At 54.9% G+C, this 25,012-nt stretch overlaps 6 protein-coding genes across 6 annotated transcripts; 3 read left to right on the top strand and 3 right to left on the bottom strand.

Annotated features, from left to right (window-relative positions):
• Positions 1 to 551: 551 nt before the first annotated feature.
• Positions 552 to 3,758, top strand: MgAMN6 (alpha-mannosidase; the record flags this gene model as incomplete). The annotated part of the gene is made up of 1 exon (XM_003857684.1): positions 552 to 3,758. A coding segment is annotated over one exon (3,207 nt), but the record flags the coding sequence as incomplete, so codon positions are not given.
• A 1,290-nt stretch (positions 3,759 to 5,048) lies between these two features.
• MYCGRDRAFT_83356 (uncharacterized protein) lies at positions 5,049 to 17,024 on the bottom strand (the record flags this gene model as incomplete). The annotated part of the gene is made up of 5 exons (XM_003855858.1): positions 5,049 to 5,102; positions 6,709 to 6,761; positions 13,972 to 14,811; positions 14,920 to 16,754; positions 16,810 to 17,024. 5 exons carry the CDS (start codon positions 17,022 to 17,024, stop codon positions 5,049 to 5,051), a joined length of 2,997 nt encoding a protein of 998 aa, XP_003855906.1.
• A 609-nt stretch (positions 17,025 to 17,633) lies between these two features.
• MYCGRDRAFT_51973 (uncharacterized protein) lies at positions 17,634 to 19,051 on the top strand (the record flags this gene model as incomplete). Its single annotated transcript, XM_003857685.1, has 3 exons — positions 17,634 to 18,007; positions 18,061 to 18,201; positions 18,301 to 19,051. Coding segments are annotated over 3 exons (1,098 nt in total), but the record flags the coding sequence as incomplete, so codon positions are not given.
• Positions 19,052 to 19,378: 327 nt separating this feature from the next.
• Positions 19,379 to 20,257, bottom strand: MYCGRDRAFT_98180 (40S ribosomal protein S19; the record flags this gene model as incomplete). Its single annotated transcript, XM_003855857.1, has 3 exons — positions 19,379 to 19,817; positions 19,876 to 19,936; positions 20,091 to 20,257. The coding sequence occupies 3 exons, from the start codon at positions 20,182 to 20,184 to the stop codon at positions 19,520 to 19,522; spliced, it is 453 nt and encodes a 150-aa protein (XP_003855905.1).
• A 467-nt stretch (positions 20,258 to 20,724) lies between these two features.
• Positions 20,725 to 23,546, top strand: MYCGRDRAFT_106794 (uncharacterized protein; the record flags this gene model as incomplete). The annotated part of the gene is made up of 5 exons (XM_003857686.1): positions 20,725 to 21,123; positions 21,174 to 22,800; positions 23,113 to 23,141; positions 23,267 to 23,473; positions 23,539 to 23,546. 5 exons carry the CDS (start codon positions 20,949 to 20,951, stop codon positions 23,544 to 23,546), a joined length of 2,046 nt encoding a protein of 681 aa, XP_003857734.1.
• A 509-nt stretch (positions 23,547 to 24,055) lies between these two features.
• Positions 24,056 to 24,964, bottom strand: MYCGRDRAFT_88732 (uncharacterized protein; the record flags this gene model as incomplete). The annotated part of the gene is made up of 1 exon (XM_003855856.1): positions 24,056 to 24,964. The coding sequence occupies one exon, from the start codon at positions 24,962 to 24,964 to the stop codon at positions 24,056 to 24,058; it is 909 nt and encodes a 302-aa protein (XP_003855904.1).
• Positions 24,965 to 25,012: the final 48 nt, after the last annotated feature.

Genomic DNA, 25,012 nt, shown 5'->3' with positions numbered 1-25,012 from the left:
TTGTAGAGAGCGGCCTATACAGCGAGCATCGCCGGCGTCCAGTCTCTCACTATAAATCCGCAGCGAGCGTGGATGTGATGGATGTTAGGTAGTGTGTCGCAAGTTTTAATAGAAGACGCAACGCCAGGAAATGTGGTCCACGAGACTTTAGCCGATCCGAGCGACAGCCCAGCACTCCCGCGGCGAAAGGGTCACCACATCCCTGCCGACATGACACTCTGGAACAAACACATCGCTTCTTTGCGCATAAAAGTCGATATCCATTGACTCTGGACCGACTGGAACGAGGACATGACCACAGCATGATTCCTTCCCAACTCGCTTGAATCTCTTCTCCGGATCTCCCGCGGCATGCGCCGTGTCGTCGATGCACCTGATCGCTACCAAATGTCGACTATCACCGTTATGGCCGATGTTGTCGTTGATTCTTCTGTCGCTGGCAGTCTGGCCGACAGTCGTGAAATGCATGACAGATGACACCATTGCGAGTTTGAGGTCAGAGAATATTGAGGAAATATACTGCAACGGACACGTGAGCTGATACTCCATTCAGACAAGATACTCAAGACCTCTTCTACCATGGATATGACAACTACCTTGCCCATGCCTTTCCCGAGGACGAATTGCGGCCGATAGCCTGCAAGCCGCAGACCCGAAACCGCGACAATCCGGCCGACATTGGTTTGAATGATGTGCTGGGAAACTACAGTTTGACCTTGATCGATTCGCTATCGACCCTGGCAATCTTGGCCTCAGAGCGGGAAGAGGGGAGACAAGACAAGCGACAACCATTGCGAGACTTCCAAGATGGTATACAGAGTCTGGTTGAATTATATGGCGGCGGGACCGACAGCACGAGATGCGGTACAAGAGCTTGCGGATTCGATCTGGACAGCAAGGTGCAGGTGTTCGAGACGAATATCCGTGGTGTGGGAGGACTGCTGTCGGCACATCTTTTCGCCATTGGAGAGCTGCCAATTCGTGGTTACAGTCCAGTCTGGAAGAAAGGCAAGAATCCCGGCATCCGATGGAGGAACGGCTTGGTCTACAATGGACAACTCCTGAACCTGGCCCACGATCTTGCGTCGAGACTCCTTCCAGCATTCAGCACATCGACAGACATTCCCTATCCGAGAGTCAACCTCCGCACCGGTATTCCATTCTACCTCGATACCGAAGGGTTCTGCCGGGCTGATGGCTCTCAATCAGAACCTCGCGAGATTACGGAGAACTGTGCCGCGGGTGCTGGCAGTCTAGTCCTAGAGTTCTCAACCCTCAGTCGACTCACCGGTGACATGCGATTCGAAAATCTTGGCAAGCGTGCTTTCTGGGCTATATGGAAACGTCGTTCTGCGATCGGTCTGATCGGGAATGGTATCGACGCGGAGAGTGGACTTTGGACCAACCCCCCACTCGCTGGGATCGGAGCCGGCATCGATTCGTTCTTTGAGTACTCGCTCAAATCTCACATCTTGCTCAGCAATCTTCCGTACGACCCAGCCAATTCCTCGATCGACTCGCCGGACAACTTTCTTCGAGTGTGGGAAGGTGCTCATGCTGCTGTGAAGAGACACATCTACCGAAAGAGCCATCATGACAAGTATCCCTACTATGCTCAAGTCGACGCGATGAATGGAGCTCCAAGATACAACTGGGTGGACAATCTGTCTGCTTACTATCCTGGTCTCCTTGTTCTTGCTGGAAAGCTTGATGAAGCCATCGAGTCTCATCTCTTGTTCAGTGCTCTATGGACAAGGTACAGTGCGCTTCCTGAAAGATGGCATGTTCCCAATGCCTACATCGATCCTCACTTCCGACATTGGGCTGGGCGACCGGAATTTATTGAGAGCACATTTCATCTCTTCCAGGCCACTAAGGATCCATACTATTTACACACCGGTGAGATGGCACTGCGAGATATCCGTCGAAGGTGTTGGACCAAGTGCGGCTGGGCTGATCTGGGCGATGTCAACACTGGAGAACAAAGAGATCGCATGGAAAGCTTCTTCTTGGGAGAGACTGCCAAATACCTCTACCTCCTTTTCAGCGAGGACCACCCGCTGAATAAACTTGATCGAGCCGTCGTTTTCACTACGGAGGGTCATCCACTGGTCATTCCATCAAAATATGGGTCGCCATCGGGCGGCAACGGTGCGACAAAGAGACCCGACAAGAATCATCCGAAGAACAACTCACCCGCACCAACATGCTCCATTCCGCTGCCTCCGATGCCATTCACTATCAGCAATGTGGTCAATCGAAGCGACTTCTTTCATGCTGCGGCAGTGGCTCAACTTCACATGGTACCAATCAATCCCGTTCGCTCTTCCGCGCTTATGAAAAGCTCGCCTCTTGGTCCCGGCATATCTCTTGCCGACGTCCGGAGTCCAACGAACTATACATTCTTTCCATGGACACTTTCCAAAGACCTGATCCCTATCAACGGCCTCAGTTCTCCCGTTGCCGACCCGGTCATCAGTACCCTTACATTCCCATTGCTGAGCTCTACCACCAACCCGGAGACGGATAACGGTCTGCCTCGACTAGGCGCACTCCACAAACTGGCTGATGGAATCCTCATCAACTCTCTCTCCAACCTGCGCCTAAACATGATCCAAGAACCGAAGTCCATCCTGCTGCCCATGAGTGACGGCTCCTCCCTTCTCCATGAAGTTGGTGAAGAGTACCGCATCCACGGCATCGCAAATTGGGCTCTCGGCCGAGACGAACGCGTTCTGCTGACAAGCGATGCTCTGAAGGCCATCAGTCCTGGTGATCCGCATTTCACTCGCGTAAAGGACCTCGAGATGCTCGATCTCATCATCGACATCCCGCTTCCTGCTGGTCACCAAGCCACAGCGACTCCCATCCTTGTTGACGTGGATGACTCTTCTGACGCCGAGAACACCACTCTTGACAACATGTGGGACGAGCTCGAAGGTATGCTCTCAACTCTCCTCGGTTCGACGTCCGCCATCGAGAGAGTCAAGACAAGCCTTCAGACCCCGCGTCCAACGTCTTCTCCATCATCTACGTCCCCACCTCAGCACTACATTCGGCACAGCCTCCCCGCTATTCTCCCCTCCGGACCAGGTGCTGCTCCTCTTCCCGCCATCCTCGACGAAGACGCCGCTCCTGCTCATCAGCTCGGCAAGCTCCCTTTGAAGAAGATATTCTGGCTCGACGATCAACTCTGCGAGCATCGCTTACCCTCCCACATCGCCCAATCATACCAAGTGCTGGTGATGAAGCGCGGTGGGTGTAGCTTCAACGAGAAGCTAGCGAATGTCCCAGCTGTGTCGCCGCCTTCTATCGCAGCTGGGAATCGAGGCGAAGATGTTGGCTTGGGATTGGTGATTGTGGTATCGGAGCATCCAGTACCCTCTCCTCATGACGAAGACAATGGAACGGGTCAGTCTGTACCCTCTCCGGGGTTGATCAAGCCGTATCTTGAAAAAACACAGCGGACACCAGCTGGTATCGAACGCCACTATCCTCTTGCGATGGTCATGGTCGAAGGCTCGACGCCGCTGAAGCCCATCAGTGTCGCTGCGGGAGGACCGTCCAGCAGTCCTGCACGAGAAGTCCTGAGGCGAGCGAGCGCCGGTCAGGGGAAGTTCGATGAGGAGACGGGCGAGTTTGTTGATCAATCTACAACTCACAAGGCCGGCGAGGCGGTGAAAGGTGGGTTGGGAGTGAAGAGGAGATTCTGGTTTGAGAGTCTAGGTGTGGTGATTGGGAACTTGGGGATGATTTGATTGGTGAAGGTACACAGGCAGAAGAAGGCCATGTGGCTGACCAGCGCAGTGTTTGAGAGCACAGCAGTGTGGAAGATCAATACATTCGGTTAACACTAACGACAATTTCCAACGCAAGATACCATCTTCGTCTCCGTCTAACAATCGATCGCGGTGCCCCTGCAAAAACAAGGCCACCTTTCTCGACGAGTGTCAGAGCTCAACTAAATAGCACCTCCAAGGGGATCATAAGAAATATGCTACAACACAAGTCAGCACACACACCCTCAAACCCACACGCAAACACAATCAACTTACCCAATGCTGACAATTCCGATCCCCATACTTCCGACTCTGCTTCTTGCCCCGACACATACTAAAAAACTGCGAGCGACAAAACCTCTGCGGGATCCACTGGCCTCCACCACAGTTTCCGGTAATCCAGGCCCGAGCGAGACCGGAACCGGGATCTTTCTTGCCGACTTTCGCGTACTCGGACGGGACGATGAGGCGCCGGGATTGGCGGCAGAAAGTGTCGATGGCGCCGTAGGCTTTCGGACGGCGGATGCGGCAGAAGCGTTCGTCGGTTTCGGCGAGGGTGAGGGCTGCGAGGCAGACGAGGAGGAGGAGGAGGGTGATTGGGAAACGCATTTTTGGTTTGGTGAGTGGGGGGTTTTCGACTGAGAGTTGTCGAGGGTGGGGAGAGGCGTTGGAGGACGAGGGAGGTGAATGGGGTATAAGAGTGCGGTTAGATGAGACTGCTTGCATTGCTTGGGACGCTTAGTATTGTACTTTGGAAGAAAGATTTTTGACAAAGGAGGCATTCATCGACGGGCGTTGGAAATGTTCGACTACGTCCTGTTTGGAAGACAAAGGATTTGGACGACACTTCCATGACCTTGGCGGAGGATATGGGTGGCGCGATAATGAGTGCGTCGACGGATGCAGATTGCGTGGAAGAGGATTGTTTGTTGGTCGGTGGTCGGGTGATCTCATTCTTCGTTGATCGTTGAAATTGGTTGATCGTCTGCCAACACCGTACACTTGGCATGGGAAATTGCCATTGCTGTCTCGCCAGCGGTCAGGGAGTAGACTCAGGCGCCTCTGTGATGAAGTCGAAGCGCTGATGACGCCTGAGAGTCGGTCAAAAGGTCTACATCATGGATTCGTCGATTACTGTAACAAAACACCTCCATGGCCATGAGCAAGTCTAAGGTGTTTCACTGAACGTGTGGGACACTTGGGTTTGATCTCTGTCATGTCTTTGAAAACCGACGATGAAGGGCACGCCATCAACGACATGTTACCCGGCTACATGGACACGGCACTCAACGATGTTCCCTCTCTAGATGCCCAAAAGAAGATCTGGATCGAGCAAGACTTGATTCAGACCTTCTTCTGGGCATCCACAGCGAGAACATGGTTGAGTGCAGCGTTCATGTAGCCGGGGAAGATGTTGTTGATGGAGTGATCTTGCAAGCTGACGATGTACACTGAACAGCCACCACAGGCGTTGACCTTTGAGCGAGAGCCTTCCTCGTACTAACACCCTCCGAAGAGCGGACCATCCTCCCTCCATGACTCTTCCCAGCAGCGGCCCTCGAACAATCACTTCCAATCACTCTTCCCGGCATGACAGCCAATGACCCTCCATTACCAATGCAAAACCTCGACACATGCCCGGATGCTGAGTGGCGGCGTGAAGAAAGTTTCGATCTGAAGGACGTTAGCAGATGAAGGCGCCAAGGACGGGGTATGCACTCACTCCACGATGGCGGCAGGTCGACGAAAGACGATGGCATCACCTTGATGCCAGGATTGGTCGCGGCCTTGGAGTGGATGAGCTTGTTCTGAGCGGTGGTGGAGAGCGCGCATCAGCTGAGGGTCGCTGCCACAGATGATGCGGCGAGGGAGCATCATGAAAGACATGGCGGTGGTGGCGTCTTGGGTAAGACGATTGTGCGTGGGTGTATGCTGATGTGGCTTGCTCTTCTTGATGATGAATCACGGCGGCGCCGAGGCTACGTCGATGGTCCTGCCGAACGCTTTGCCGTCGTACCACTCAGCCGAGACGCTGCCTTCGTGGTGAGTCTTGAGTCGTGGTGAAGCGTTGTCGTATGCGCCAATCTCGGATGGGGGTTGCCCGGTGATCATGGCCATGCGGCTGGGAGCGCGCAATGGCGACGTGCAGTATGCGGAGTCGAAAACGACTGATCGTTCGGCGAGCTTGTCGAGGTTGGGGGTCTTGATTTGAGGGTCTTCGTTGTAGATCTTCAATTGTGGTGCCGCGAGCTGATCCGCCATGATGTAGAGGATGCTCGGCTGGTGCAACGATCCCGCGTGAGATCCGAAATGAACACTTCCTTCGACCCAGGACCCTTAGTCCTAACGCCTTGGCTATGTACTTCACGGGACATCACGTCGCCGTTACTGTGGGAAGAGCGGTGTGCTGAAGCCATTCTGGTCGGGAGAGCTGGCGAGGGCCAAGATAGCCACGCGGCGAGTGATGCCAGCCCGGAGGCTACGTCGACAGTCTTGCGGAAGGCCTGGCCGTCGTATGTCTCAGCAGGGATGTTCGACCTGTGCCATGTCAGTTGATGGCCGATGATGAAGTGGTGGCAGCACATACTCGGTGATGCCGGCTGAGTTGATGAGCACATTGGTGGAGCCGAAGTGGTCGGAGACCTTGCTGACGGCGGCCGCGATATTTCCATCGTTGCGGGACGAAGGCGCCGATGAGGTTGACGTCGATCGTCTTGCGGAAGGCCTGTCCGGCGTACTTCTCGGCCGGGATGTTCGACCTGTGTCATGTCAGTGGATGGCCGATGGTGAGGTCATGGCAGAACATACTCCGCAATGCCGGCTGAGTTCACCAGAGACCACCACCGCCCCTTTGATGTCAGGGTTGGTGATGGTCTCTGATGGTGTTCACACGGATGTTGTGGGGAGCCCACCCCCAAAGGATAGGCACTTCGACAGCATGATGACCCCGGCTTGGGAGGCGGCCGGGACGCCGAATCTGCGCTGAAACGATGTTAGTAGGTACTCTGATGGGTGTGAGATCAAGGTGGAAAACTTGCATGTCTTCGTCGTTGCGCAGGTCAGCGGGCACCCGCATGAGTGGGGGTTCGAATGTTGGTTTCAGCCCACCCAGCGAGTGCCCCATTGTTGAGACCGAGGCCGCGAGGAGCGCTGTGGCGAGTGGTCAGCGAGTTGCGGTGTGGAGCTTGAAGGTGACGATGACATACCCGTTGAAAGCGCTGTTGCCGAACAGTGACTCTGCGGGCATACCGTCGTCGAACTGTGATGTGCCATTGAACATGGAGGTCGTGTTGTCATCGAGGGCACCCGCGTGAGTGGGGGTTCGAGATGGGTTTCAGCCCACTCAGCGAGTGCCCGAGATCCCCCGGACAGAGGAAGCGGTCTGCAAAGAGATGTCAGTCGATGGTCGTGGGTGACGCCTTTGGGTGGCGGCGAACGAGGTCGGCGCGGTTGAAGTGATGAGTGAAGGGATGGTGTCGATGAAGACGGTGATGATGGTGTGGTGCTGATGATACTGTGGCAGATGATGATGTACGAACCGTGATGGTGTGTGGTCGGTAGCCAACCGCCAAAGGGTTGAAGGAGAAAGGAAGTTGGAGAAAAGCAGAAGTGGCGGCGTTGAAGTATCTGAGATTTCCGAGCTTGGACCAACGGCGATGACTACTGCCACTTGTTTGCCGGCGACAACGTCACAGGTCAGGGGGTTCTCGCGCCTCGCGTCTGCTCCGCGTTGTCCGGAGCGATGAGCATGAGCTTGTCCGGCAATGCAACAGTTCACAATGGACAGATAGGGGTTGAACATGGCGGAAGGAGGGTCGTTGATGTCTCAGTTAGCCGACCATCGCTGCAGCGTCGTTACAGCAGTCTGTTGAAGCACGTTGATATCCTGTAATCGTGTTCGATCGTTTGCCTTGCAGAGAGCGCCAGCGTCGATCGACCGGGCAGGATTCAGGCTCAGCCCAGAACGTAGCCGGACCACGAGCCTGAACACCAGAGCTGGACGAAGGGCGATACACGCCTGGCCTACTGTTCGATCGTTTGCCAGTGTGTACGAGAGCATTCCAAGTGGCTTTGATCATTCGTAACACTTGCATTGCGTGCTGCCTTGGATAGCAATCGCTGGTCTGCGACCGGGCTGGCTTCCGCTTCGATCGATGGCTTTGACCCAATCTTCGTGACATCTTTCGCGGGTACACCCATCTCATCTGTTCTCGACTCTTACGAGGTACCATCACCGCCGAGCCTCCTCATCCCTTCCTCCACTGCTGTACGCCGCAGAAGTCATGCCGCAATTGACACAAACCTCCACGCTACCTCGACGATTGCCTCCCAGGGACCACGCTCCTGAGCTCCTAGGTCAGACTACCACCCTAGCGAGCAACCGTGGCAGCAACTGAAGAAGCTCATACATCCATCGGAGCAGCTACAGCAGGCTCGAATGCAGTCGCTCAGCCGACGAATGGGGATCGATCGATTTGAAGATCGAACGACAAGAGCCTTCGGACACCCGATGCATAGATGGAGTGTCCACGTAGCGGGACGTAGCAGGAGCGGATAGGTTCTGGCGAACAAGACGAACGCAGCGTGGGACATCGAGACTGAGTTGGTACACTCTCTTTCGATGAGATGGAGCGAAAGAGCACGGAGCCCTTTGACCACACAGCGAGCGGGCCTCGCTCACACGCAGCCGAGCGTCGAGACACTTTGCTGAGGATGCACTGGGAGCAGATCGATCGCAACCTCAATCTCCGCTTCCCTATAAGCTGCCACGACCTTGCTAGGCGGTGCTGGCCCAACGCAAAGCGATATCACACAGCGAACAACGCGTTCCGAACGAGCGTAGAACAGACAGCGAGCTCTGTATGGCCCGTCGGTAGACACCACATGAAAGAGCATGGACTCTGCGCGCAGAGCAAGAGCAGGACTTCGACACGGGAGAGGAGTACGATGTATGGACAATGTCGAGGCGCGGCAGGGCGTCCTTTGAGGAGAACGAGCACTGAGCGTACCGCAGATCAGGCCGCGTGCCGCTGTGGAGGAGCGCAGCAGTGGGTACGAGCAGTGAACATGAAGGACAACCCAACAAGGCACTGTGGATATCGCTGCCGGCTCTGTTCGCTATTGCAGGCTTACGAGAGTGCACGCTCGTAACATTCCAAGGGCGCGAACTTTCGGACAGGATCGAGACAGAACAGACTCTTGGTCACAACGGTCTGCTTGCAAGCTGAATGACAATGGCGCAAAGGTGTGAGTTCGGTCTCAGTCGGTAAAGACAGCAGCCCAGGCGTTCGTTGTAGTACCGTATTGTCAAAGTAGAACGTATTCGCTGCCCAAGTGCTCGAACTGAAGCATTGCTTGCTACCGCCGCAAGGCGTGTATGATGTTCGTAGGTGCTTCTTCTCTACCCCGTCTCTCGTTGCCATTTTCGATGTCGAACAGGCATGTTATTCCAGTAGAGCCGTACGGCTCGATCCTGATCAATCCCTGGAGTATGTTGCCTGCAGTCTGGGTCGCCGGAGTTCTTGCCAAAAGCTGAGCACTCGTTCAAGCTCGTTTGTTTTCGTTCAACGCTCAGCTTCCTTCACCCTCCACACTCAACCAACACATCACACCACATTGATCATCGATCAGTGATTAACAATCACACACTCATCATGGATCTCCAACATGGAGAAGATCCCTGGGCAATGATCGCCAGACTCGAGGCCGACCTGCGCGCCGCTTTCTTCCAGATCCGTTTCCAGCTCCCAGTGCCGCTGAATCGACGACGCCGGAAACGTGACATCCATCGATACGACAGAGCAGCAGCGGCATCAAGAGCGAAGATGTGCCCTCAAGTGGCTCTTCGACGATGGAGACGGCGGTGGTGGTCCTGCCTGCAACCGCCTCGACGAGCGGCGGAAGGAATTGGTGCGTATGCCCACCACTCAGTGAGACGATCAACCTGAACGGCATCGCGGGCTCTTACTTCACCGCCGTAGCACCACAATCTTTGCATCGATTGCTAACCTTCATCAACAGCTTCTGCCTTCTTAGACTTTCCTGAAGCGTCCGTCAAAATCGTTCGCCGCGCCGACACCCAAACCATGCCATCGATGGCTATGACATCCGCACACTCGACCGCGATGCCACAGAGTCATCGATGCTCTCCATCTTCAGCAAATGGACCGTCCGGCCAGTACCTTTGACATCAAGATGGACTCCAAGCTCCCAGAGATGGCAGTGACAGAACTCGACCTCACTCATCAAAGAAGGCGGTCCCTCACTTCACATCAATACCACCTCGAGCGTCGATCATTGATTGACCTTCACTCGACCATCACTCAAGACACTGTGGCAGCAAAAGCTTCGGCAGATGGTGAAAAGGCCTGGTGAGCCGGACACCTCTTGCGGCGCGAATGACTTCCTGTGGCGCTCGAACACGAGGCTTCCGAGCTGCTCACTTCCTGCATCGTTCGCGTCATCATGTGGCTTCTCGGGAAAGACGTCAAGCCATCTTGTGTGGTCGACCAGACTCTCCGCGCCAACCCGAAGGAGAAAGATCTTCTGCATCGACCTCTGTCCCGACCTCCAATCACAAACGAAATGGTCTTTCTTAGGCGGCGGTTCGTTTGAAGCCATGTGCGACGACAAATACTTCGATAACGTCCAAATCACATCCAAGGAGCCGTCTGTCATCGCAAGCGAAAATTCTTCAAGGCACATGCAAGAACTCATTTGGCATCAGATGCGCTCGTTCGATCTTTCGCCGTCACTGCCAGTCCATCAGCTCCGCCACTCTCGGGGTGACCCTGACCAACGCCCAACATAACGGCATCGTCCGTGAGGTCATGCAGAACCGCCTCCTGCAAGCCATCCTCGGCGGCTTGAAGTACCTATACCACGCACATCGGATCATGCACCGCGACATCAAGCCATCCAATGTGGTTGTCAACAGCAAGAGCCAGATCAAGCTTTGTGACTTCGGTGTATCTTCCGAGCTCGAGAACAAGGTTGCCGACACGTTTGTGGGAAATGGTACGCACATGGCTTCTGAGCGGATACATGGAAGCCCCTATACGGTCGAGGGCAATATGTGGAGTGTCGGCCTGACGCTCATGAGATCGGCAATCGAAAGTGTTCTTTCGGCGACACCATCTCGCGAAGAAATTGGACATTGGTGTATGGGAGCCGACACGAGGTAACATTCCGTGGGTACGCTTAGCTCCTCGTCCTTTTGGGCGTTCAAGACTTCCCGGCGACGACGAAGAAGAGATCCGATACAAGACATGTGTGGGAGTCGACACGGCGCATCATTGCCGTGGGACGCGCAGCTCCCTCATCCTCAAGGGCGTTCAAGACTCTCCGGCGTGGCGAAGGAGAGACTCACTACAACACTGGTGTGGGAGTCGACACGGCGCATCATTGCCGTGGGACGCGTAGCTCCCCCGTCCTCAGGGGCGTTCAAAACTTTCTGGCGCGGCGAAGGAGAGATTCGCTACAACACTGGTGTGGGAGTCGACACGTGCAGAATGATATTGCCGTGGGTACGCGTAGCTCCTCGTCCACCCGGGCGTTGAAGACGTTGAGAACTGCGACGACAAGAAGACTGTCCTCGCGATTCCTCTCGCCGCGTTGGTACCTTTCGCGAACCCATTGGCCGACGACAAGAGCCAGAAGAAAGTCCTCAAGAGCGTGCCGGTCGAGTGTGTGCGGGAGTCGACACGTGCATCATTGCCGTGGGTACGCTTAGCTCCCATTTCAAGGCCCAATCGGGTGTGGTGTGTGGGAGTCGACACGGCAAAGATTTATTGCCGTGGGACGCTGAGCTCCCCAGTTCAAGGCCCGGTCGATGGTGTTTGGGAGTGGGAGGACATATGCAAGAGCTCCGTCGTGTGCGATCTGGAGCAATGGACGAGAAGGACGGAATGGTCACTCTTCACGACTCCGTCCGCCCCGATGAAGGACTCACAGCGACCCCTCTCCGGAGGAAGCTGCCTGAGGGGTGGGCGGAGGCGTGTAAGGAGCTGGCAAAGTTGGCGCAGAAATTGGGCCTGCCCTCGGCCAGCATACACGGCAGCAGCACTCAGTTCACCACCGCCCTCAAGCACACCGTCCGCCCCGAGGAAGGACTCACAGCGACCCCTCTCCGGAGGAAGCTGCCTGAGGGGTGGGCGGAGGCCTATAAGGAGCCGGCAAAGTTGGCGCAGAAGTTGGGCCAGCACGTGAAGGTTGACTCGATCCGCCACGAAATGCGGAGCCCGCGGCCCAGCCTGAGATCAAGGTCACGCACTTCGAAGACGGCAAGCGTGTCCAGGAGAACGTGGAAGTCGATGTCGGCGCCGCCGCTCCGACCGTCCCAGCTGATGTACCATACATCGCCTCTGGTTGCAGGCCAAGGTCCGTGAGGCTTTGCCCACTACCATCAAGAACTTCACCCTCACCAGCAAGACTGCGATTGTCTCTGGTTGTGTCAATGTCGCCGCCGCGCCGACCATCCAGGCTGACGTCCCATACGTCCGTCCTGGCGAGAAGCGAAGCCCGACGTCGGCTCGATTTGGAAACCGCCAAAGGTGATATGGCCACGAGCGAAGCAAAAGTGGAGGCGAGTGGAATTTGCCTTGGCGTCAGGCTGTGACGATGTTTCGACCTCCCGACCTGCGTCCTTCATGATTCTTCATGATGGGCCGGAACACGGCAAGCTGAGGCCAGATTTTCCGCCGGTGGAACAGATGATACTCAATATCATAATCAAGTATTGCATACCATTGATCAAGAACATTTCCTCGCCTGGACGTCTACCGCCGTGTCAGATTCCACCACAGTCAGAGGTCGATGGTGCAGGCTTCATGTGTTCAGCAGCGATGCCGTTGCTGCCGGCGCTGCAATCTGGGCGGTGGTGAGCCAGAGTTCGCGAAGGCAAGCTGCGGTGCTCGTCTTGACTCCCGTTCAAGTTGAGTGCGATCTTCTCCCGCGGGTATAAGTAGGTGGCTGCTCCGATGCCCGCCGTTGCTGTAAGGGTGATCTGCTGTCGACCTCGCTCCTCATTCAGCACAAATCCATCAGCATATCCATCAGTCACGAGCCGCCGTGGCAGTCACGCCTGGCCAGTGGCACTTCTCAATGCTCTCTCCATCACGCCTCGCCCTTGCGTTTGTCTCAAGCAGCGGCGATGTTCGGAGGTGTGAATCCAAGCAGCATGCCGGCTCTTCAGCCCGGCTCCTGCTCGACGGCTCCAACAGCAGTCTGCACCATCTTGACAGCTGCCATCTCATCAAAGCGCATACTGACTTGGGACGTGCTGCTGGGACGTGAATCTGGAGGGTCGAGGGAGTGGTCGAGGGATGGACTTGGAAGAAGAGTGAACAAAACGCACGGACCACATCCGCGAGCATCCGCTGGTTCAGGCGACCTCACTTCCCTTTTGTGACTGCCCTCCCTCCCAGTGAGCATCAATTTGCATCTAATGACAAGAGGACTATCTCGTGGCCTACAGAAACCGTCAAGAGAATCTCGCCGCTCGGAATTGCACTCTAAAGCGGGATCACGAGCTGGTGACGGCGACGCAGACATGGCAGAAGGAGTTCAGATGCAGAAAGGCTGCAGTAAGCAGAAGGAAGCTCGCATAGAACAACGATGCGGACTGGTCGGCAGCGAGGAGAGGCTCTGTCGACGTTGCCTCCTTGTCTGATCAGGGCGTGTGTAAGCAGCAGGAGCACCAGACGAATTAAACAAGGTAATTCAGCGAGTCAATGTGTTTTCTCACTCACGAAGATACTCAAATGTAAATCACGATAGAGTGTGCGAGATGTCAATCCATGAGGTGTTGTTGTACAAAGTCGTTATGCAACACCGCTCAGCTACGCTCAATCGCCGACGAAATCGCTGACAAGGAAATACGCCATGCCAATGCACACCATTCACATCCAGCAGACACAAGCCCAGAGAAGCTCAACGTCTAGCCACACCAACACCATAGTCCTGAACTCAGAGAAGCCGTTTTGAAAATCTCACCCATGCCAATCTCGTCCTCATCTCCAAGCCGCCTTCCCGCCCATCCCACCACTCGTCCCAACAACACTATTCCTCACTCCTCCCGGCCTCGCCGCCACAACCGGCGGTCCACTCATACTATCCCTCGCGCTCGCACCATGCAAATCAAACATACTCCTCCTCCCCGCCAAGCCCGGCCCACTCTTGCCCACGCTCATACCCCTCGGACTCAGGACACTCTTCGCATCGTCGCGTAGATGTTCCGCTTTCACCATCCTCCTCGCGTGACTTGCTGAGAAGATACCCTGAGCTGCTCCCTCGGTAGATTGCGTGGGAGAAGTGGATTGTGAAGCAGTCGGCGATCGGCGACGGTGCGCGGCTGCGGAGGCGTTGTTATATGCTGTCGAGGACTCGCGGCGTCCGAGACCGTTGGTGAGGTTTGCTGAGCCACCGAGGGAGGAGGAGCGTTTCTTCTTATTTTGGATCAAGGCGGAGCGGAGTGCGAGAGCGGTGTCTTTGTCGAGATTGTTAGGATTTGTGTCGCTGGCGCCAGAGTCGGAGGATGAGTCTGGGGATTTGGGGCGGTGGGTGAGAGTTGTTGATGAATGAGGAGCGCGGTTTGCTTCAATTTCACGAAGAGGAGATGTCTCGGAGTCGGAGGAGAGGATGCTTGGAAGGGAAAGGTTTGGCGCTGTGGATGTAGGTGAGGAGTTGTCCGATTTCTTGGCAGCGAGGAAGCCGGTTGCAAAGCGGCCGTTGCCAGACTTGGGAGCTGGGAGGTTGGGAAGCGGCGATGAGTCAAAAGAGTCCTCGCCTTCCATGTCCGTGAAGAATTGAGGTGGCGGAGGGTTGTTCTCGGTGTCCGCGAAGTCGGCAGGTGAGCTCTCGATGGGCTTCGGCGTCGGCTGGAATTCGACCAGAGAGCCACCATCAACGTCTTCGTCTTTCCACTTCACAGCACGTTTCTTTGATGGAGACTTCCTCTTCGGTGTGCCATTGCTGTTGAACATGACTCTACTGCGCGCAGTACCGCCGGGCTTCAGCCGCCTTCTAGGACTCGCTGTTGCTCCGCGGTTTGGACTTGGGCCAATATGTGGTGATGATGAACGAGGCTCCATCTCTGCGGCGATTCGTGGTGGTAAGGCCGATGCTGGAGCGAGTGAAGGACGGATCTTGTTCTTCAAGGGACTGGGTCCCATCAGAGGAACCTGCTTCTTCTTGCGAGGAGTTCCACTCTTTGTCGGTGGCATGGCTTCGGTGATTTGCAGGCCCCCATCGGGCTTGATGACTTGGCCGGTGGCTTCAGTGCAGGATTGCAGTAGCTTGCCGAGAACACTGCGACCAGCTGCCATAGCTTCCTCTTCGGTCATTTGTGCGATTTGGTTGAGAATGGCAATGGTCTCGAAGTGAGCAGAAAGCATCACTTGCATCAGACCAGCATCGCCCGTCTTATCCTGCTCCAGAACAGCAAGATGCATTTCGATATCGGTGCGGCCCTTGAGCAGCTCCACCTCCTTGCGCAGACTCATCTCCTCGGCGGAGTTTGGAACAGCTCCATCGATGTTCTGCAATTGACGCAGCCCATCTTGAAGCGCTGTGTCAATCGCTCGAGTCCAGTTGTTCTTTGCGAGACGCTGGTGGTAGTGTTGCCGACTTCCTTCCAACTCCACAAGAATGCCAGTCGCCGTCTTCCGCATCGACGTGAGCGCTGCTGATGGCTCCTCATCCTCACGAGTCTCGCAGACTTGGTCGAAAGCTCCGATCCAGCCACTTATCGCAGCAATGCGACGCTCGGTGTGGCGAAGTCTACGGGTATTCTGCGTCCGCTCGTTGCGTTCTGCCAGAGAATGCTCAAACGCTGCACGAATCCGCTGCATACCATCTTGCGCAATTTCTTGCCGCTTGACCTCAGCTTTGCGGAATTTGACAAAAGCCAACTCCTCGAATTGCTTCTGCTGTGCTGTGAGTTCGTTGATCCGCGCCATTTGCTCGTCGATCTTCTTGAGGTAGTCCTTGACATGGCGGTCCACGTTGTAGACATTGCGCACGCTCTTCGTTTGAATGTTCTTCGCTCGGTTGGCGTATCGTAGAGTGTTCTGCGTCTCGTCAAAGTGCTGGCTGCTGGGGGAGATGCACACAATCATCACCGTCCGACAATTCCCGCCCAAGCTGAATTTCAGCAGTCTTGTCAACTTCGAATTCCGGTATGGGATGTGATTGTGTTTCCTCTGATCGCAAAGAGCGTTGATGCAGGATCCCAGAGCGAGAAGTGATTTGTTGATGTTGGCACCTTCGAGTAGACGAGCGCCGCGATTCAGGGTAGCACTCGCGCGCTCAGATCCTGCCAAATCGATGATTGACAGCGTAGCAAATGTGACCGGCTCATGGACGTCCGCGTTCCTGTCTTTCGAGGAGACATTGACCTGCAGCACCGCGTGGGATCGCGAAGATGTCGCATTGGCTGCTGTGGGAGATTGTGTTCGCTGCGAATTTCCCTGAATGACCATATCCATGACTTCTTGCACGTTTTGCGGTTTGTGGGAGGAGAGGCCTGAGACGGACACAGCCTGGTTGGAGTCCTCTCGTAGCATCAGACCTTGCTTCGCCGTGGCCATGTCCGGATTGAGAAGATCGCGGATGTTCTCATTGTAGATCTCCAAGTATGATAGTGAGACCTCGACCTCCTTCGTCTCCTTCAATTCCTCGACTTTCTCAAACAGCTCTTGCATTGTCATGAAGATGATTCCCGGCTGCTGCGCAGTTCCAGTAATGGTGTGTGTCTTTCCGCATCCTGTTGCGCCATAGGCGAACACTGTCGCATTGAATCCATCCAAGACTGAGTCGAGCAGATTTCGTGTGGTGGCTTCGTAGACGTCGGCTTGTGTGGTGTTCTCGTCGAAAACTCGGTCGAAACCGAATGTTTGATCCTTTACGCGCTTGCCTTGAGGGAGGACGGCGCGGCTGAACCGCTGGACGGGGTTGTCCTCAGGAGGATCGAACACTCTGCGCATAGTCAGTGATGGACAAGGAATTCCTGCGCACTTTTTGCCAAACATACAAGCACTTCTCGTCCACCACTTTGATCACCGGCCTCAAACCCTTCTGTCCAAATTTGGGCTTCGCGACAGCTGCCAGGGAGCCATCGCCCAGGAAGAGAGGTCCATCGTCGGTCTTTGTGAGCTGAGCGGCCTCCTGTATTGTGAAAGGGCGCACTCGAACTGTGACGGAAATGCTGGACGCGCCATCCTTGTTGGCAGTGGCCGTCGCAGCCATGTTTTGTTTGGTTCAATGTGGATGCCAATGTGTTGATGCTGTGTTTTGATGAGGGAGAGTAGTTGGATTTCCAGAATCGACCACCAGGGCCGAGAGTCCTGCGCCGCAAAGAGTATGTCGTGAGGAGTGAGGTCGTTGAGTACTATGCCGTCGATAGAATTGTTAGTGCAGTCTGGACAAAGCTCTCTCGCTAGATCCGACGTTTGTTGGTCTTCGCGTGTCCATTTTGGTGCCAGTTTCAGCCAAGCCTCACCGCATAGCAACACCCGTCCCGAGATCTCTGACGGTGACCTCGTCTCGTGGCATAGCATCTTCAAAGAGCATATACTTTCTCTTTGGAATCGCAACATATAGTGGCAAATTGTCGGAGGTTGACATACCTAAGGTATCTTCTCACATCTCTCTGGTGCTTCGAGGATGTTTCGGAGAAGTGTGTCCGGCTGTTTTCGCCATGGCGACTCCAGATTCGAGACCGACATCTCCCGAAGCATTTGAAGCATTGAACGTCGGCCGTCCAAGCTCCTTTGATCGCACCTTGAGTCTGTGAGATGATCTGGGCTCTCTCGATCTCGACTTAAGCTTGGACGGAGTACACAAGTCTCAGCAGACAATATCGACTCCATACAGGCGAACCACGACAACGGGAATGAGCGATGACGATCCTCCACGGCACTCGGATATACTTTGGAGGGGCATCAAGCACGAAGCTGTCGCCATTCGCGTGTCAAGCACATATACCTCCAATAGCTCACCAACCCAGTGGTTTCTCCTCCTGCAATGCTCAATACCATCAAAATGTCCGCCTCACGACGCCTCTCCGCCCTCTCAAACCAAACAAGAAATTCCTCCTCCAAAACCACCATGAAAGAAGCAATCGTATCCGCAGGTCCCAAAGTCACCATTCGCGACGTTCCTGTTCCCACTCCAGGTCCATATCAGGTCGTCACAAAAGTCATCTACAGCGGTAGTAATCCCAAAGACTGGTAATCCCTCCCAATCCTCCCAATTCCAGCTCCCATTGACTAACAAGCCACAGGAAACGAGCCGAAGCTGCACCGGATGTCTCCAAAGCGGTAAACCAAGGCGACGACATCTCCGGCATTGTGCACGAAGTCGGATCAAATGTCTCCGAATTCAAACCCGGCGACCGTGTCATCGCTTTCCATGAAATGATGAAGTACGCAAAACCTAAAACGATCGACGCAGAGCTGTGCCTCGACGTCTCGTCCATCACTCCGTTCAGGACCACGCGCTGACTCTGATACTTTGCTTCCAGGCCAGGAGGTAGCTACGCCGAATACGCCCTCAGCTGGGCCCACACAACGATCCACCTGCCCTCCAACATCTCCTTCCAAGCCGGAGCCGCCATTCCTCTCGCAGCCCTCACCGCGGCTGTAGGTCTGTTCGCGCGCTTGCGCTTACCTCCACCCTGGCTACCCGCTACGAAACCGATCCCTCTGATCATATACGGTGCGGCATCCGCGGTAGGCGCATATGCTATCCAACTGGCGAGTCGAGCGAATATCCACCCTCTCATCTGCGTCGCTGGCGCGTCCGCCGCACACGTGGAGTCCCTCATCGATCGCTCAAAGGGGGATACGATAATCGACTATCGCTCTGGTCCCGACGCAATCGTACAAGGCTTCAAAGATGCCGCTCGAGGGACCACGATTGAATACGCCTTCGACGCCGTCTCGGAAAAAGGTTCCTACCAAGCCATCTGCCAGGTCCTCAACCCCTCCACCGGCAAAATCACCCTCGTCCTGCCGGGGAAGAAGTACGCCGATATTCCGGAGGGCATCGAGAAGAGCGTCACGACGGTGGGGAGTGTTCATGGTTTCCCGGACGATTTGAGGGATTTTGGGAGTGTGGCGATGAGGTATATTGGGAAGGGGTTGGAGGAGGGGTGGTTCAAGCCGCAGCCGCATGAGGTTGTGGAGGGTGGGTTGGGGGGTGTGGAGGAGGGATTGAGGAGGTTGAAGGAAGGGAAGGCGAGGGCTGTGAAGTATTGTTTTGAGATTGGGCAGACGGAAGGGATGGAGAGGTAGGGTGATTTGTATGGGAGGGGATGGGCTCGGTGTAATGCTGGAGCGTGGAGTATGTCGGCAAGTTCTGTCAAGGATTACTGTCGTGACGAGTTCCCCTCCGTTGTCTGTGGGAGCTCGGTGTGTTCGCCGAGTCGCGGACGCACTTCACACGCAGGCAGGACTAGCACATCAGGTCGTAGTCAAGCTTGGTGAAAATTGGAGTGGAAGGCAGGACTGCACATAAACTCGTAAAATGGGTATCAACTGAGTTCATTCAAAATGACGAGTCGACTCCAGCCCGACGGCGGCGCACTTTTCCTGTTTCCGGAAAACGACGACCTGTCATGCCCGAACGCCCAACTCGATGCTACACCTCGAACTTCCTCCCCAGTCTTGTCAACCCGACCAGCAACACATCAGATGTGCCAGCCATTTTTGATCAAACGCTTATCCTTTCGAACTTCGCATTTACTCGTCGTCCTCATCCTCCTCCTCAGCCTCAAGAGTGGTCTGGGCGATACGGTCCAAATCACGCTGGCCGGACTGAGTGATGCGGCGGCCACCCTTCTCCTCATCGGTCTCGAGGACACCGATCTTCTCGAGGGCCTGGAAGATCTTGCGGTCGACGGCACCGGAGGCATCGACGTGGTGAGATGGACGCGAACCGCGGTTCTTGGTGCCACCGTGGGCCTTGCGGAGACGGCCGACACCGACGGTCTTGCGGACGTAGACGTGGCGGGCAACGGAGGCTGCGCGGATGTAGAACCTGGAAATCAAGTGTTAGGAATTGCGATCACGGCAGGAGCGAATGGACATATTCTCACCAGTCCTGGCTCTGTGGTGGGAGCTCCTTGGCGTGGGACAACTTGACAGTGTCGGACCAACCTGTAGACTCACATGTCAGTACTTGAGCGCTGACACATTTTGCCCCCCGTTCCACACGGGATTCAGGTTTCTCTTTCAAAGAATTGTATCCATATCGTGGTGTGCGATATCTTGCTTGTGTGTGTTTTCCTCCTTCTTTCTGGTGTTCACGGACCTGGAATTGGGAGCTTTCCCTGACGCTTCAAGAAGGCGGCGTAGGCGGCGATGAACTTGTCCGAAGGGACATCTCTGACGGAAACTCCTCCCATGTTGACGGTGGTATTGGCGGTATGTGTCGGTGGAGAGGTGAGGTCGTGGGTGGTGAAGGAGAGTGATTGATCCTATGCGCGATTCTTTCAAGTCAAAGTTTTTGCGACCTTGGTGGTGTGGGAGTGCGATCCGAAGCCAAGCCACTAGTTCGAGAAATCCGACGACTGCACGTGATCATTGCGGATCGCGGGTGACTTTGGCGGTGTATAAAAACGTAGAATGCTATATATATTGCACCGCCTCGAATTTGTTCTCGGTCTGTCAATTGCATGGCGATATCGAGTGTCCCGTTGCTTTCGAAGCGTGAAGGTGCAGAGAGTCCGGTCGTTACTTACGGGTCGAGCTCGCAACATTCCGCAACTCGCTTCGCGACTTCTCAACGATAACTTGGAACTTGGCTAAACCATCGATATCGCAAAAGACCACACATAAAGCATCCTGCATCTTTAGACTCGCTGGTTCTGGGATTGCTAGAAAAGCCGGACGATCCGAGACTCCTTTCCAACAATTGAGTCACATATCAATTCAAGTTGCACTCTCGAGCTCGTCCATCTCCTTGACCTGCCCAAGCGAAACTCCTTCGATCGCATGCAGTTGTCTTTCAAAGCACGATTCCATCATACTAAGGCCAACGATGTATCAAAACGGATGAGCATTCCGCGCACTTGTGTCACAACAAGGTGACGTTCCGATCGTACTTCGCCGATCTTGATCGTTGCTTTGTGTTCGCGAGCAACTCTGGACCGTGATCAGATCGCTCAGAATGGCCAGCGCAGTACTTGGCAAGCTGCCGTCTAGCTGGGTTGCTTCGTTCAGCAACTCTTCATTGACATTCAGATGGACCTTCGCCAGTATCGTCTCCAGCATGATCGGCGTTATGACAATAGCGTGGTGGACGAACAACCTTCACTTCTCGCGGCGACTGCGAAGAAACAGCGGTAGGTAGCACCTGCATCTTGCACTGTACATCTACTGATATCTTCGCCAGCCTCCTCAACCGATCCCGGCGTCCTTAGAAAGGGCACAACGTTCGAAAGCTACGAAACACCCTCCGGCCATGTCTACCCAAAGATCCGAACATTCTTCCATCCTCATCCAAACGCAGACAAGCTACCAAAAGACATCCCTCTCCTGGTCTTCGCACACGGTCTGGGTGGATCTGCTGCGCAATTCGCACTACTACTCAATTCCCTCGTCAACATCGCGCCATGCCTTGCCATCGACTTGCCTGGCTGTGGACTTTCAGACTTCAAGCCGAGGACGGTGGAGGCCTACACGACCACCGCACTGGCAGAACTGCTCTACACGGCGATTGAGCGCTTCCGCGACAAAGGCAACAACCAAAAGGTTGTATTGATTGGCCACAGCATGGGCTGCTCGATCTCTGCTCTTCTTGCGTCTTGGAGCTCGCCATTGGCACATCTCTGCACAGACCACATATCCGGCATGATCGCAATGTGTCCACGATCTTCTCCTCTTTCCGAGCACGAACAGAAAGGGGTCATTTTTTTGAGCAAGCTGCCTCTGCCAGTCTTTGAGTTCATGAGGTTTCTCGATCGCCGTGGCGGCATTCACAGTAAGTCGGTCGCTCGCATGGCAGGCAAACAAGCCGACGCAGAGACGCGCAAGTTCCAACTCCGCTTCAACCAGCAATCCCGCTCAACAACATATCGCGCTATGACTACTGCAATGCTTCTTCAAGAGCAGTGTACCGCATCAAAGAACGAGGAAAGCCTCCTCAGCAGACGAACCTGGTCCGGTATTCGTGTTCCCCTCTTACTCCTGACCGCCAAAGACGATACAGTCACTCCTCCCTCCGAAGTCGCCCAAATTACTACCTGGCTCACCCGCAAAGACTCAGCGAATGACACCTCTGACCTCAACACACCACCGACCGTCTCGCCACCTGCCCACCTCCAAGTCCGCACGTTCGCTTCACCCGCCTCACACGCCCTACCCTACACTCCGCCATCCCTCCGCCTCCTCGCCGGCACCATCGAATCGTTCCTCTCCCATCATGTCTCGAAGTCCCTCAACCCAGGTCTCCAGCTTCAACTCCTTACCACAACCGGCAAATGGGACGTCAAAAACTTCGAAAAGTGGCGAAAAGTCCTCCCCTGCTCGCCTCCCATCGCAGACATCTTCCGATCGATGAAGACAATGAGGGAACTCGACGACGAGCATTGTCCTGAAGGCTTCGTCGAACGTTTTGGTTGGAAGAATAAAGATGACGGCGTGTGGGCGGTCGTTGATATTTCTCATGGCACGCCGGTGTATGATCCACAAGGTCTAGAAAGCAGATGCGTCAAGTACGTCAAGTTCCCGACTGTGAGCAAGCTGCCGCCGAGCGCGGACGATGTCGAGGGATTTATTGGAACGATCGATCGACTGCGAGAAGAGTTGGAAGAGGTGGTGAAGGCGAGAGATGGTGAAAGCATAGGGGAGAAGTCGAAGCCAACGATCGGAGTTCATTGCCATTATGGCTACAACCGCACGGGATATCTGGTCGTGTGTTATCTCGTCGAGCGGCTGGAGTACAACGTGAAGGATGCAGTGGAGGCGTTCGCAAAGGCCAAACCGCCGGGCATCAAGCATGACTTCTTTGTGGATGAGTTGTACGTGCGGTATGAGGGATAGAGGGAAACGATCGATCGTTCCAACGTAGTGAGTATCTTCGATTTCATCGTTCTCTTCATCGTTCTCCACGCATCAAGAAGCGACTGTGCTGCTCATCTCCCTGTCGTACCATCGTATTCCATATCGAAACAGGAGATCGGATCGTCGAAATCTCCCCGTGCAAACGCCGTTTGCTTACAACTTTCCGATTCTTCAAATTCGAACGACGACCACCACACGTACAACAGCATCGCCCGCACCACAACGCGCAACAAAGCTTCACATTAAAAAGCGCTTTCTCACCTTACTAGAAAAGTTTTCATCATCATCATCAACGTAAGTAAGTTGTCTCCACCGTTGGTTCACTTCCCTCCCAACTCCTCCTTGACCTTCTGCTTCCAATCGCTCCTCTTCGTCGCTCTCCGTCCTCCAGTCAACCGACTAAGCTAACGCATCGATAACTAGACATACCAACGACCTCCACGCGCGCGACGATGGATTGGATGGAGTGGTGCTGGTTCCTGGTGGCGAGGGAGGATGGGGAGGAGGGAGGGGGGGTGAGTGGTGGCGGTGGTGGAGAGGAGGAGGTGAAGGAGGCGAAGAAGGAGGCGAAGAAGGAGGAGAAGAAGGAGGAGAAGAAGGAGGAGAAGAAGGAGGAGAAGAAGGAGAAAGGTATGTACACATCCTGTGGAGGTTGTTAATGGTGGGTGAACGATTGCTGACTTTTGTGGTTGCAGATTCGTAAATTTTACGTATGAATCGAACGAAGCTCTCCGCCGCTCTCAGCGCGAGTGGAGTGTGTCTCTGCTGCTGATCTCGATGATCTGGTCTCAAGAATCTGTGCTGTCAAGGAGAAGAATGGTTGTGAGATCTCTGTCCTTTGAGGCTCTTCGTTCCGCGAGGGTGGTGGGTATCTGTGCTGGCCCTGTTTGACCGGCTTCCCCGTCCGACACCGACACCGAAGAAAACATTCTCGATGCTGTTCACGACTCCTGCGAAACGTCCTGTCGGCAGAATGACTGCAACGCCTCGACGAGTAGAAGATGACGCAGAGGATGTGAAGGAGAACGGGATGGGAGGCGTGGGCGGAAAAGAAGGGATCATGTCAGGAAGAGCGAAACGTCGTGCCGGCGAGGCGGGCAAGATGTTCGCACTCAGTGTAAAGAAGCTGACGCCTGTCGACTGAGGTGCATCCATTGATTGGTCTCGACAGAGCAATCTCCGGCTATGCCAGTTGCTGTTTGCCAGCCAACCTCAGGCCCACTGGACGGCGACATGCACGAGTCCTTTGCCGACGCCAAGCCAGATAGCAACGCGTCTATTGTCGGTCAGATTATGCTGCGGATCGACGAGTTGCTCGAGTCTTATATTGGCGACGATGACACTTTGACACTGGAATTGCCATTTGCGACCGCCCTTCTGGCCAGCATCGAAGGCTTTGATTCCGAAATTCTCCAGTCCAACCGTGCCCTTAGCTCTCCTCCACCGCAGCAATCGGAACCCCTTCGGTATTGGCCCTGGACGTTCGATGCGCGAAATGATCGACTCTCTCCCGAACGAAATGAAGCTAACGATGGGAGTCGATGCTGGGCAGGAGGGCGACTTCTTCATGATCGGAAAGCCATGGCCGTTGCACAGTGTCTTCGGATGCTGAAAAGAGACGGAGATTCCGGTGGAGATTGTGAATCTAGGGTGTACCGCGGAGCAGAAGGATGCGATGGTGAAGTGGTACTTCGGTAGGCGAAGTGTCTTCCTCGCGCACGATTGGTATGCTCTGAGAGAGTGGATCGCGGTCGTGAAGCGGTTGGGATTGTTGTGGCGGATTCGCGATGTCCATCTGATCGTGCATCTCGGTACGGCAGACGAGTACGTGGGGTATGGTCTGGGTAGAGCAGAGGCTGATGAGAGAGCTGCGGAGGTGAAGGATGCGGTGTTGTGAACGTGCGTCCGGCCATTCGCCAGGCGGGTTTTCTTATGGGAGCAGATCGAAACACAGTCGTAATCACGCGGTCCGATAATATCGATCGGCCTCAGATGCCCGGTGCGAGCGACGGGGAGAGAAACGCAGAGGGACTGCGTCTTATGGAACGCCGCAGCCAAAGTCAAGAACGATGGCTCGAAGATAAGCTGCTCGAAAACAGCTTGGCCCGGGTTCCGGTCCATAAGTTGACATTCGTTGATTACTGTGCTAATATTCGATCTGGACAGAGC

The sequence above is a fragment of the Zymoseptoria tritici genome, chromosome 1, assembly GCF_000219625.1.
Source record: "Zymoseptoria tritici IPO323 chromosome 1, whole genome shotgun sequence".
Taxonomy (NCBI): domain Eukaryota; kingdom Fungi; phylum Ascomycota; class Dothideomycetes; order Mycosphaerellales; family Mycosphaerellaceae; genus Zymoseptoria; species Zymoseptoria tritici.
Note: the sequence above shows the minus strand (reverse complement) of the source record. Positions and strands in the feature narration are given on the sequence as shown.